Source organism: Leptosomus discolor, chromosome 5, assembly GCF_034619465.1.
Source record: "Leptosomus discolor isolate bLepDis1 chromosome 5, bLepDis1.hap2, whole genome shotgun sequence".
NCBI classification, from domain to species: Eukaryota; Metazoa; Chordata; class Aves; order Leptosomiformes; family Leptosomidae; genus Leptosomus; species Leptosomus discolor.
In genome coordinates this window covers 41,563,754-41,577,310 of record NC_141395.1, presented here as the reverse complement: position 1 = coordinate 41,577,310, position 13,557 = coordinate 41,563,754, and the positions used below count along the sequence as shown (strand labels likewise).

Sequence of the window (13,557 nt, the reverse complement as noted above, 5' to 3'; positions counted from 1 at the left end):
GTAGCTATTTTTATCTAGCTGATTTTTTTCAATTATGTAGGGATTTGAAAGCCATATTTACTAAACAACCAAATTTTATTTTTCATGAGTAAAAGAAGAGGCTCTATCTAGACTGCTCTGTGTGCTCTGTTCTTGGTGAGAAGCTGGCTGCGATGTAAATGAATAGCAGAGAAATTTGTACTCTGAATATGTACTTATGTGCTTTTCTTTAAAGAGAGGCTTTCATGCTTTTTCACTCCTAGTTTCCTGGAATTCCATAAAATCGTCATCATACAGGTAGAAATCTACACATAGCTGATATGGGGAGATTTTAGAAGAACTCCAAGTGCATATGAGTTCAAAAAGCAACATGAACCTTAGAGTCCGGTTCCTTTGAAGCAGATGGATATTGTGTCCATTACAGCGCTTGGGCCACAAAACAAAGGGAAGCTGAAATTTTCCATACTGGGTTCAAATCCTCTTTGCAGTGCTTCACAAGCTTTGCGCAACACTTTATGGGGCAGCAGAAGCTGTCAGAGTACTTTTTTTCTTTTTTTGTCTGTAAAAAGACAAACAAATTCTGTGTTATCTGCAGGAGACGATGACTTTAAACATGTGTTTCAAAATTGCCTCCTTTCGGTTCTTTGTCTTCTATTTTGTCATAGTACTATCAGCTGATTATTTTTATTTGGCCTTTCATGCTAACATTCAGATATAAGGTAACACTTGTCTTTTTTTGATCATTTTAAAGTATAGCTGCTATTTGCTCTCTTGGGCTTTTGGAGCCTTTCAGGCTTAGCATAAAAGAGTGTGTTTGTTTATTCTGCAGTCTCCCCTCCCCAGCCCTTCCCTCTCCTCACCCCCCGAGACTGCCGCTGTGGGTTAGCGAAGTCTTTGAAAACCTCTCTGTTGTAGCCATCAAGTTGGCTACTGTTCAAAGTGTTGCACAAATAAGGAACTATGTTAATTAAAGGAAGGAGCTAAGTATTTGCTCTTTTCCTGGGGAGAAGATGCTGAAGAAGCAGTTTCTTAGAAGGGACTTCCCTTTTCACTTGTATGCCTTGAGGATCAACTCATCTTTAAGATGTCTTTAGCATGTTGCACCTTGAATACTCAAAGGTTTTGATGATTAATGTCTGTAGGTTTTGTGCCCTTCTCATAAGAGTCTCTGCTGAAGGTTGCGTCCCAGGTAAAAAGTGTAATTTGGATTTATAGCTGCTGTTACAACTTCAGGTGCTTAATAGTAATAAAAGTGACTTATAGGACTTCAGCGCTCTTTGCTTTCTGCTGCTGTTGAATCAAAAGCCAGTTTGGGAGTTTATGTTGGTGGAAGAAGGGCCCTCCTTCCACTTTCTTGTTCAAATATGATTTCTGGTTGTATTTCTAGATCATACAGCCCAGTCTTCAGCTCTCGATCTTAAAGCAGAATTTGAACATGTTCTTTCAACATGTTTCTTTTTCAGCTTGTATTTTCTTTCTTATGGTGTTTTTTTTCCTTCCCGTTAATCTTTCTTTGTTTTGGAGGGTTGTATCAGAAAATAGGACATAGTAGCTGATTTTATTTCCAGTGTGTTTAATTCTCAGCCGATTATTTTAATTTGCTGCTATAGCAGCATGCCACTAGGTTTTTTACATGTTTTAGGAATGCCAAGGGCCTTCCACCTTGCAGGATGGCAAGGTTAGGTGTCAGCTAAGCGATTGACTGCACTATACCTTCACCATGCTGCTGGGAAGGCAGGTTATTCTATGGCAGCTGCGGAGCTGGACCTGCTCAGTCAGTGTTCTGTGTTGGGGGAAAAGAAGGAGAAGGGTATGGAAGGATAGTGGAATGTCTTAGCTCCTGACTCTCATGGTCTGGCTTTCCTTCTGAGTGAGGCTTTTAAACAGGCAACCTGTTTTCCTCAATGCTGATAGTTTTAAAACTTCCCATATGTATTTGTAGAGCTGCCACTTGGCATTAGGTAACATTCGTCTGAAAAAACTTGTGATTTGCTTTGGTATCGTCATTCTCTTTTCTCCCTCTCACTCCTCCTTGGTTCTGAGTGGTACTAATACGAAAGGTGTCCAGTGAAACACAGAATACAGATGGAAAATAACCCCTTAAGATATAGTATGCTATTGTGTAGTGACCCTTCTGTTCTCGTATTTGAATTGGAATATTTTGGGAGGTAATTAAAAAAAAGTATTATGATATAGTTGCTTTGTCTGGGTTTCCTTAGCAGATCTCAGTATGGTTTTGTGTGTGTTCAGGCAGATTATAGTGTAATTACAGCTAGCTAAGTCCAATTTTAACTTTCATTACTATTTGTAATGTAATACTGTAATGAAAGACAGATATTACAGAAGCTGGCTATAAACTAAGTATAAAAAGCAAAGGGATATGTAAAAAAAAAGAAGGGGGGTGGGGGTGGGAGGAAGCCTGAAATCTGTGCTTCAGTGCTTTTAGGAGTTAAGTTTTTGGCTTATCTTGGTTATTCTGTTTAGGGTTTGTTAGTATGTACATGAAGACCTTTGAAATTATGGTGGAAGCTTATAAAGCTGAACTTAGAGAAATTTTGAGCAGATGTTGGCAGGAGATGATTTGTATGTTAGATTGAAAAGGTAGAATGGGTTAGTGTCTGGAAGGTGAAACATGATAAGCCAACTTTTAAGGAACTGCTACGAAAAAGAGCGATGGTATTTTAAGTCATGGGGCTAACTTTGTAAGGAACTTGGTTTGGAAAGTGGTGTTTTGGGGTGTAAACTTTTTAAACTTGAAAAGACTGGTGATAGAAACAGGTAGGCGTGTACTAAAGTAGTACCATATCCTGCCCAAAGAAGTTGCCTGCTGCTGTTTGGCTTTTGGTTGTCTTCAGCTGGCTTGATAAAAATAAGCTTTTAAAATTAGACTTGTAGCATATATACAATTAGTGGGTGTAATGTGTAAGCAACTGTCTGCACTTGCTGTCCATGAAATAAATAAAGCAAAAAACAAGTGAAAAAAGCTATTGGTCATGCCTGATTTCCTATCTTATTAGTAGAAATGGAACTATTAATTTAATTGAACCATTAATTTAATTGTAGGACCTTGTCACCTGACACTGGGGACAGACAAGCTCCTTTTAGGGGTCCTTGGCAAGACGATGACAGCAGTATGTCTATGGCTGTTTGCCTTGCAGAATAGTGTTAGTTATGCTGACCGGGGGTACTGGTCACACCCCTATAAATGTACAAATTTTTTTTTTTTGCTTTTCCATTTCAATATGCAATAAGGCATAGCTTTTAAAATAGTTGAGTTAATCTGAAGAGTTGTACTGCCTGATTAAGCTCGAACATTAGACATTCATAGTTGTGCCCTGAAAATAAAATAAAGCTGTGCTAAGTGGTGCTGGCAAGAATGCTAAATGTAAGTAACAAAAGCAGTAGTGCAGAAATCTTAAGATAATCTCATATTGTAATGGTAGGATTCAGTGTACAGAGAAAGTCCTGCAGGTGGTGCAATGGCAAGTGTGGCTGCAGGAGACTCCAGCACTCAGGAGGCTGGGTTGAACACGGGATCTAGGTGACCATCGGAGGAGGTGGTTCCTTGCAGGTTCCTACTGGTTATTTTTCCTCCCCTTTAAACTGTCAGAAGTATGTTTTCACATGAGTCAACTATGAAAAAGGGCATGCTCGCAACAGGTAATATATTCAGCTTTTATTTGCTCAGTGCCAGAATTTTTGTATATTTATGTGCAGTAGATGTCAGATGAAGATGTGTTACTTCATCATGTTGAATTAATGAGTGTCTAATATCTTGTTTGTGGAGTAATTTCGGAGATGTGAGTGCTTACATGCAGGGCACAGGTGCTTTATGACTTTGCAGAAAATGTTTCAGAAGTTGCAAATTCGTGCTAGAACCTTGAACAGTATTAAAATCTCAAACCTACTTATTGTATTTAAAAATCATATGTAGGCTGGTGTTGTGCCTTTCTTAGGAGGAAAGACAACTAATTACAGATTCTTTCCAGGCAGGTGTTGGAGTGACAGGTGTAATTCTGGTGTATGTGCTAAAAATCATTGTACTGCCTTAAATAAGAATTCTTTTGCCTGTAATGCTAAATTTTATGGTCTATATGGTACTATGACACTATTGCTGCTGTCTCATATGCTTCAGTGTGACCTAAGCATGTTTTTTAAGCTTTGAGAGAGGTGCTATCTGTATGGCTTCTGCAGAAAAGGGAGATCAAGTACTACCCCCAAACCAGACCAGTTTAACAGAGTACGTTCTCCAGTTTGTCAAACAGGTGATCAGATACTGGCCACGTGCTAAACTGGGTACCCTGAGTTTCAGGGATGCTGCCAGGCGGGAGAGTGAAGTCGTACAAGATTTTAAATGTTCTGAAGGCAAACTTTTTTTTTAAAATGCACATGGGCAGTGTGTGCTTTGCAGAATCCCATTCTGCCTATCAGATTTGCTGTTGGAGTGGAGATTCCAAGGTTAGTACCTAGAATTGTGGTGACTCTTGAGTAGAGCTTTGTACGCCTACTTCCACTTGATACTTTTGCATGTTTACCTGGGATCATAATAAAATAGGAACTGAAAAAATGGTAAAGGTCTGTCTCTTGCCCTGAAATGGGATCGGCAGGTTATTTCTTAAAACCCTCACTTCTTGTCTCTTCTCAGTCTGTTCCCTTAAATAAACACAATTCATATGCTTATTTTTCTTACTGAGTGCTTTCTAGGCAGATTTTTTTTTTTTGCAAGTGCTTATGAGCTCTTTGCGTTCGGTCCTTACCTTCCGTGCAGCGCGCTCTCCAGAGCCATACAGGGAGTTCTGGATGAGGCTTTGCCAAGCTCCTGGTGACAGGAGGGCTAGGACGAGCTACCTGCTTGTCTGCACGCCACAGGAATTCGCAGTGCCACGTCTGCAGTGCCAGTGGTTTGCCATCCGACCCTGTCTTTCTGCAGCTGGTTGGTCCTGCTTAGCTGGAAGACTCTCCATTTGTTCCTGTGATGCTGCTTTTGTTTTTTCTGCTCTATTTTTCTAACTTGTTATGGTTATGTTAAAGTACAATCCCAATTTTGTAATATAATTGCAGTCCCTCCTGCTTCATTATCTAGAAATTAAACAGCCTGTTACTTCCATCTTCTAGGTTATTAATAAAATATTTGCATGAGGCTTGAAGCTGCTGCAGAAACTTGCGTTGGTATCATACCTTTTTTAAGCTGAGTCATTTGATGAGTACCAAGTGTGGCTTACCTCTACATCACATTATGCACTCACATTATGGTAATTTAATTAAGACCAGGCTTCTCTAATTGGCTTACAAGCAGTATGCCACTGACTTTTGAAGCTTTATAGTGAAAATATAACATGCACTGCTCCTCTCCAAGTCCTGTCTCCATGTACTGAAGGAAACGTAATTACTTAGAGGCTGGCTCCTTTTCATGTGTTTATCTTGGTGGTTAATCCATCATTTTCTACTTTTCTCTATGAAATACAACATTGGATGGGAATCCCAGCCTGTTCACTGTGCTTCAGGCTTCTCCTTTTCCTTTCGCCAAGTTCTAACAGAGCATCTGCTGTGGGGTATTCCCTGCACCAAAATTCCTCATAACTGCGATGTGTGGTTGCCTCAAATGAATGCTCTTTCCAGACTGGTCTGTGAAGCACCACAAGTTTTTGGGGGGTTTCTTTAGATGCTGGCAACTGTTTAAAGTTAATGAAAGCAGCTGCTGTGTATTTCATTCTAGTTGGCTGGTGTTGGGCCAAGAGCAGGTTGCAGCAGGATGTCACCCTCTCAGGTGGCTCCTCATTTGCTTAATTTGCAGTCCCAGTTCAGGACTGCACTAGTGTGTTAAGAGGTTTTGTACCGCTTGGAAATTAGATCAGTGCCTTTGCAGAAATGTCATTCAGCATCACTGCCTTGATATGTCCTCAAGATGACATACACAAACAGACACACACCACACACCCTCCATTTGCTATCTCAATATTAATTATGGTCTCAGATTCTGTCCAACTTGAGTAGGCAGTACTTTTTTGAAGTGTAAGCTGTATTTTCCTGAACACTTAAAATTCAGTTCATCTCCATTCGAATCACTACAGGGTTTTGTGGACCCATCAGATCTGGCCTTCTGCAGAAGCACTGCAAATATGTCAATGAATATATCTCAAAATTAAGTTGTTAAATGTCATTGTGGCTGCTACTAAAAGTACAGCAGTAAAGGCCTCTCAACCTTCTTTTCATGGAATTACAAGGTAATATATTAATGCTGGTTTTTATGTAATGGTAAGATTATCTATATGATGTAAAGTTATTATACATGTTTTGCACCTGTGGGTGTACCTTGCTTTAATTGAGCATTACTTGATACTTCAGGGAGAGCTCAGATAGTCTAGTTTTAGAGTCGTACAGTCATTTAGGTTGGAAAAGGCTCTTAAGGTGGTTATGTCAAACTGTTAACCTAGCACTGCCGAGTCCGCCACAAAACCACCTCCCTAAGCACCTAGGTTGCATTGTTGGGTTTTGTTGTGTGGTTTTTTGGTTTTGGTTTTGTTTTTTTTTTTGGGTGTGTTTTTTTGGGGGATTTTTGTTGGGGTTGTTTTTTTTTTTTTAAACCCCAGGTACTTTGGGAAGCTGATGCAGTTACCTGCTTGCAGCTTCAGTCTAGTGTGAGAGTGATGGTTCCCCAGTCTTTGTGTTTCTGTGGTTGTATGCTTAACCCAGCTCAACCACATTTGGTTTCTGAAGTATTGTCTAGCACAGTACTTGTATTAAGGGAATACCCAAAAGCTGACTTTACACACGTCTGAATGATTGTTTGTTGTAGTTTCTGTGCTGTTTATACCAATATGAATTGACATCAAACACTGAGCCAACTTGCCGTGGCGAAAATTTAGTTTTAATGCTTCTTGTGTGATAATACGCTTTCTTGGGAAATGCTGGGAAAAAATATTTTGAAAGCATAGTTTATTTAAATAAAAATTTTGGGTAACATTGAGCTGCAACGCTGGCATTATTGGGCTGTTGCAGTAATTCTTTGGTGCTTCTGATTATTTGTAGAAGATCTTGCGAGCATATCTTTCTTTCTTTCTGAGCTTATCCAATGATTTTCATATATTTGGTCCTGAAATGATGAATGGAGGGAATAAATGACTTTGTAAAGTGTTTTCCTGAAGAGAAGCCTGAGCACCGTCTTTTCTGTCTTAAGGTGGGGGGATGAGGAGGAGAGAGAATCTGTGCTCATGAGACAACTGCCTGCTTTTGTGAAAGGTTATTTGGAATATTATATACAGGCTTTTATGGCTGCTTCAGTCTTCGCATCAAAGGTCTCTCCTTTCCTGCGTGGCCCTGCCTGCCCTGCCCCCATGGTCATGGTAGGCACTCAGCTGCTGCATGGGTTTGTCATCTGGCAAGCCCCCCAAATTTATATTTCTCGTATGGGCAAATAACTTCATCCCCGTGGCAATTTGCTTGAATAAAGAGCCTGGCGAATGCAGTTGAGCCTAGGGATACAGCATGAAAATCAGCAATTGCTTCAGTGAGCAATTACGCAGTGAAACAGCTCTTAGCTAGAGAAAGAGGCAGCCAGGCTTTCATAGCTGGATGAAAACCTTCCTCTGTGGAATTCCCTATGTAATATAAAGCTTTCGCAATATAGGACACCTTTGTTTACAAATGTATGTGGTATTTAAAATGAGTCTCAATTTTTATTAAAGGGCAGTTTCTTACTGCTGCTGATTCAAAGTGCTAACCTTTGTAGAGTGATGTGCATAGAAATGGGATTAGGAAGCTTTTGTTGATTTCCCCTAGCCTGGTGTTCTGACTTGAGCTGGGTCCTTAGTTGTGGTTGTAAATCACTAGTGCGCAGAATTTATTTAGCTTTATATTGATCAAAGCTGTATCTTTATCTGGAGCATTTTATAGCAGGAATCTGGCCTAATGCACACAGGACATTGGGAGGTTTTACGGGTTGCATCAGAAGCAGCGCTCTGTATCTTCTGGTGGGTATTGTGTGTGGTTTGTACACCAGAGTAGTATTTGCCTTCTTATGCAAAATTTTGTATGTGTCTGAAAATGAGTCTGTGTGAACTGATAATGATCTGGCCCCGTAAAACGGGGAATAATGCAGTCATTTGTAAATACAGAGTTTTAGAGAAGATAAATAAACCACATACTAAAGTCCTTCCAAATTAAACCTTCCATGCAGTTGCAATGATTTGTTTTTCTAAAATCGCTGTGACATTTCATGAAAACAGTTTCCAGCTTCATCTGTCTGGCTGTAGGGAGTTATTTAGGTATTCATGGACATGTCTTTTATATGGCTTTAGAGATGGGGTTGGGGTTGCAAGTAAATGTAGTTCAGCTGTTGACTATGTGCCTTGCACTCCAGCACCTTTGTGCTTTGATGTGCCTGTTAGGACGTAGCAGGAGTGATCACTCTGTCCTTCAGAGCTGTGGTCCAAGCTGCCAGTCTTTCCTTTTCAGTGACCTCCTTTGGCAGGTACATATGGGAGTTGAGAAATTCCCTCATTAAAAAGCTGCATGTGTCATAATACTGATGGGAGTGGAACAAAGCTAGCTACTCCCTTGGGACTAGTGCTGTGGTTTTTTTGAGCTCGTTCTTTAAATTAAGAAGGTAATTTCTTTGTTTTCAGTGTCATTAGCTTCAAAGGGTCTCCCAGCCCTGTCATATATACAGATACTTAGAAAAATACAGTAGAATTTTGTAGCCTTGGGAGACTTCTTGACTTCTTTGACAAGCCGTGGTAGTTCAGTATTCGAACTGGCTGATCTCTCCAATTCCGCTTCCCAAATGGCCCTGTGATGCTTTACAAACTCCAAAGATGTGGTTTTTTAAAAAAAATAACCATTGTGGTGCTGTCCAAGCTGAACCATCCCCAAATCACTGCCCTTGCACTGCTTTTACTTGCCCAACCTGGAGATGGGTCATGTCGGGGTTCATCAAGTCAAAGGCGGAATCAGTCTATTGTTTGCCTTAGTCTCATGACCACGGGTATCTGCAGGACAACCACATAGCCTTGGTTTCATACACTGGTAGAAGTATGTATATTATTCTCTGTTTATACTGTTGTTTGTATAAATTCTTGATATTGAGGTAGGTTTTCTCAATTTCTGTCCTGTGTAGTACCTAATTTTACAATGTGCTCATGATTAGGGCTTTTTAATGGTGTGGAAACATGAGTTAATAGGGATGCATTCTGCTTTGATCTCAGATTTGCATAAAATAATTCTTATTTGGGGGATGTGTGCGAGTCTGTTGCATTTCTGGATCTTTAGATTTGTTTTTAAATGCTTGTTACAGATTGGAAACCTAGTGTATTCTTTTAAACGTTTTCATTAGGGGTGGTATTAGATTTAAACTATTTACCATGAAATACCTCAACCCAAACAAAAATAGATGAATGCATGAGGATGTGCAAGGAACTAGTGCATATTCTAGGTAACGAGCACACTCAGCTTTAAGGATAAGGAAAGCGCTTGAATAATTTGAATTGACTGTATGCTGGTTGAGTGCAGCACTGCTCTTCCAGCATGACAGACTGTGGTGAAGTGGTACAGCATGTCAAGATTTGAATCTAATACTGGAAATAAAAATACATTACCGCTGTGAGCTCCACACACAGTGTTTTTGGGGAAGACAAGGAGCAGGTATACAAGCTGGTCACTTAGCGTGGAGTTGTATAGGAAGGGAGCTGTTGGATAAGTCTATACTGTATTTGTTAAATGTGGCACACTTCTCAAAGCTGCTCCCACAAACAAAATTGTTAGTGACCATGAAGTGGCTTTCGAGAACAATCTCTTGCTGCTCACATTTGTGATCCATGTATGTACATTTTAATACTACATCCATGGATTTTTATTTCATTTCAATTCTCTGCTTAAACTTTTTATTTCACCTTGTCTGTACCTTCTTTATGCCTCTGAGGACTGTTTGAAGATAGTGAGATTTGAAAGGCGTCCTATTGACAGGAGAGAATAATGAGTTGGCTCTTAAACGTGTTCGGTTCATGGTATTTTATAATTAGCCATGTGAACTTTCAGTGTTTAAAAAAAAAAGAAAATAGGAAATGGCAATTATGCAGAGCTTTCCCTCTTCAATCACATATATACTGCATTTCCACTGATACTTACAGTTTTAAAGAGCCTGTCTGGAGGGCTGTATGTTGAGTAATTCATCTTTCTTTAACACTTCATTGTGAAGCATATACAATTAATTGACGACATGTAGAAATAGTGATCTGGTTAATAGAAGTTCAGTTCCTGAGAGCTGAGACTGGTTTCCTTTAAAAGTTTTGGCTTGGTTTTGATTATTCTTTTCAAGTACTCTAATAATATGTATTTATCTGCCACTTGGTCTTTGAAGGCACAATTGAAATCCAGTTTGTGAGCAAGATAACGAAAATCCATACATAGCTGTTCTACTCCTTCTGTGGAATTAAACAACTAGAAATGTGACAGTCTTAATTGTTGCATGTTTGGTACTACTAAGATGCTTATAATAGGGGAGGTTTATAAAGAAAATACATTGAACTCAAATAAAAAACCAACACAAAACTGGCATCGACAAAGCCACAAACAAAAAGCCTTGTTATTATGTCTTTCGTTAAACATGAAATGTGTTTAAACATGCTTAAATATTTCACATAGCTGAACTGTTGAGTGATCTTGTTTTGAAAGCTGCTGAAATGGTTGGGCTGGGGGAACAGTGGGTCTAAGCCAGTTCATTGTTTCCCTAAGGCTAGCGACTTTTGTGCAAATGTTTTGAGGATCAGTGTTAGTCTGTATGTGCTGACTTATTTGCTTAGAGAGCTTGTTTGGAGAAAAGTTAGAGTTGTTGGCTCACCTATCAACATGTTTAAATGCATTGGTTTTGATCGTGTGGTAAGTTTTGAAGTAAGTGTAGTTGGGAAATAGAGTTCAAATTGGAAATAATTCCAGGTAAAAAAATAGGGGTGAAGAAGGAAGTTAGGGCGTGTTAATAGATGTTTTATCTTAGTCTGGTAAGTTCAATGTGAGGCAGTGGGACGATGCTATGCATGGAGGCCTGGGGGGCCATTGTGGCTTAGATGGGGGAGATAAGAGTGTGTTTGCTTCCAGGAGAGGATCAAAATGCAACCCAGCTACTTAGGCAGGCCAAGTTTGCTAATCCTAACTTAGGCTCGGTCACACCAGAAACGCTAAATGTGATTTGTCACTATCTGAAGTCCATCATGAGACATAGCAGGATGCCTGAAATATGCTTAACCCCAAAGGAAAGCAATCCCAGTTCCATGCTTGGGTGATGCTTGAAGTCCCCATGAGGCCAGTGGAAAGAGAAGGGAACAGGGCAGCTGCACACCCTGTCCGGTTTCTTAGGTCCAGTGCCAGCTCTTTGCTCTTCATAAGCACTCCATGTTCTGCATCTCTCTGAAATAATAGGATCAGGGATACAATTTGTCTGAAGGCTGAGGCTCTGCTCTTTTTATCTGGATCTCCAAAACAGGTCTTTAATTCATCCTGCTAGTAAGTGGCACGCTATTCTCTGTTAGTTTAGCACATCTCTACAGAGGTACCACCATTGTAGGTTTTTTTGTCTAACATGTGTCTAGTATTTTCCCCTAACTGTGGTTTGTGTATATAGAAGTATCATTTTCATAACATTACATGTGTGCTGTGAGAACTGGGCTTCTCTTGAGGAAATGCTAATTCAAGAAATTTATTTTAGTTATAATACATGATATTGTTTGTATGCAGCTGTGCGTGTTTGCCTTTCTTAAAGGTACATCTCTCACCATTATATAAAACCAAGGCAACTGTCTTTATGTATCAAAACCAAGTAAACTTAATGTGGGAGTTGGTGTTCACAATGAAATTTTGGGCTTTTTTCCATGTTAGCCTGATTCTTAAAGTATGTGACTCAACTTTCTTAAGTACATATGCATAGAAATTACTTAACTTATGTTCGTAGTAGCTCATTAATTTGAGAAAGATCTTAAGGACACCGTTTTTCCACAAGCGAAGCCTTTTTCTATTTTGTATTTTTTGCCTTTTCTGTTCTGTAATGAGTTACTTTGTGTGACAGGTGGGAGATTCAAGAAAGAGATAGTAGTTGATGGACAAAGCTATCTGCTGTTGATTAGAGATGAAGGGGGCCCTCCGGAGGCACAGGTGAGCATCGCTTCTCTAGAGCTTTACCAGCCTAACGCCACCATTTCCTTTCCTTTAATAACCCTTCTTGTAAGAGAACTGGCTTTGTTTTGTTCTTTCCTGGGTCCTGGATTCCCTTTCTGTTGGGAAAAAGTATACATTACCGTCAGGTGAAAAATAATGCTGTCTAGAAATTATTTGAGGTTTCAGTTACATCGTGAAACTGTGTAATAAGGATGTATGGCTAGCTTACATGGAATGCCTGACCTGTGTGCTTCCAGGGATCACAAAATCGCGTGTTACTAAAATTTATTCTGAGTTAGAATCTCTATAAATTCTTAAAACACAAAGTAGATGTATGTGCAGTGACACACATACTCCTGTACAAATCTTTGCGTTCCCTGTGGCTTCCACATTTTGCTCCCTGTGCTGTATAAGACTCAGCTTTGTGAGTTACAGTTCAGCACCGCTGACTTCTCAGGTTTCTGACTTGCTGTCTGTATACTGCCTGTTACCTCCTTGTCTCGCAGAAGGCAACTCATCGGGATTTACCTTTGAGAAGATACTTGTGGTTTTGTGTGCTTAGCTCTCAGTTACCCCATTTTGAGGGAAGTGAAGCACTTGCTTATGTGATGCTTCAGTCACCACAGACTCCGCCAGCCTGGCTGCAGGCAGCCTCCTTGGCTGCAGGCATCCTCTTCCTCTCCCCTCTACCTCTTTTTACCTGGGCGCTAGTGGCATTCCTTAAGTGTGTTGGCTGCCGCTGGCCTTGCCTTGATTGGCTGTGCAGTTGTGGATCAGCTTAAAAAAAAAAAAAAAGAAAAAGATTAACCCCCCCCTAAAAATCTAGCAGCAGGAACTGTGCTATTGCCAAACAGCTGACCGGGAGTGGTGCCAGTAGCAGCAGCTTGTGTTTCAATGCTCCACTATTGCTCATTAGCTGCAGGAGGATTAGAGCATGGGGGAAGGTGCCAGGACAAAGGAGAAGAGAAGGGAGGTGGAGGAAATGGAGACAGACACACACATCCTGGAAGGAAGTTAAAAGACAGACAAAAAATTAGTGTTGCTGACACATTTGCAGCCATGTGAGGCAGGACCCTGAAGGAAGTGCTCTGTTTGGAGCTGTGAATAATCAGGCTGGTGTACACAACAGTTTCCAGGCCCTGATGCTTAGAGAACGTTCACTCATATAAAAACATAAATACTGGGGTTGTAAAGGTACACCCAGCAATCTAAATATTTTTCTAACTGAAGAATTGGTTTTGCAGAGTTCATTTGAGCTAACTGCAAACTAATGAACAGATATGGCACTTTGCTTTTGATCTAGGCTAGATAAATTGGGGGAGGGTTAATTACTATTGCAGCAGAGATTTGTTCTTCAGCAAATCACAAGGATGGAAAGGTTTAAGGTGTTAGTGCTGTTTTGCCTTTCAGAAGAGGTGTTTCACATGTAAATTCTTT

General features: G+C 40.1%; 1 protein-coding gene across 6 annotated transcripts in view; it reads left to right on the top strand.

The window, feature by feature from the left end:
• The window catches only part of AGAP1 (ArfGAP with GTPase domain, ankyrin repeat and PH domain 1), a 384,764-nt gene that overhangs the window by 134,240 nt on the left and 236,967 nt on the right, over positions 1-13,557 (top strand). For all 6 annotated transcript variants that reach the window (XM_086466250.1, XM_086466249.1, XM_086466247.1 and 3 more), the window contains one exon: positions 12,032-12,117. In XM_086466250.1, the coding sequence (XP_086322376.1) occupies positions 12,032-12,117 (86 nt within the window). The remainder of the gene's footprint in view (positions 1-12,031; positions 12,118-13,557) is intronic.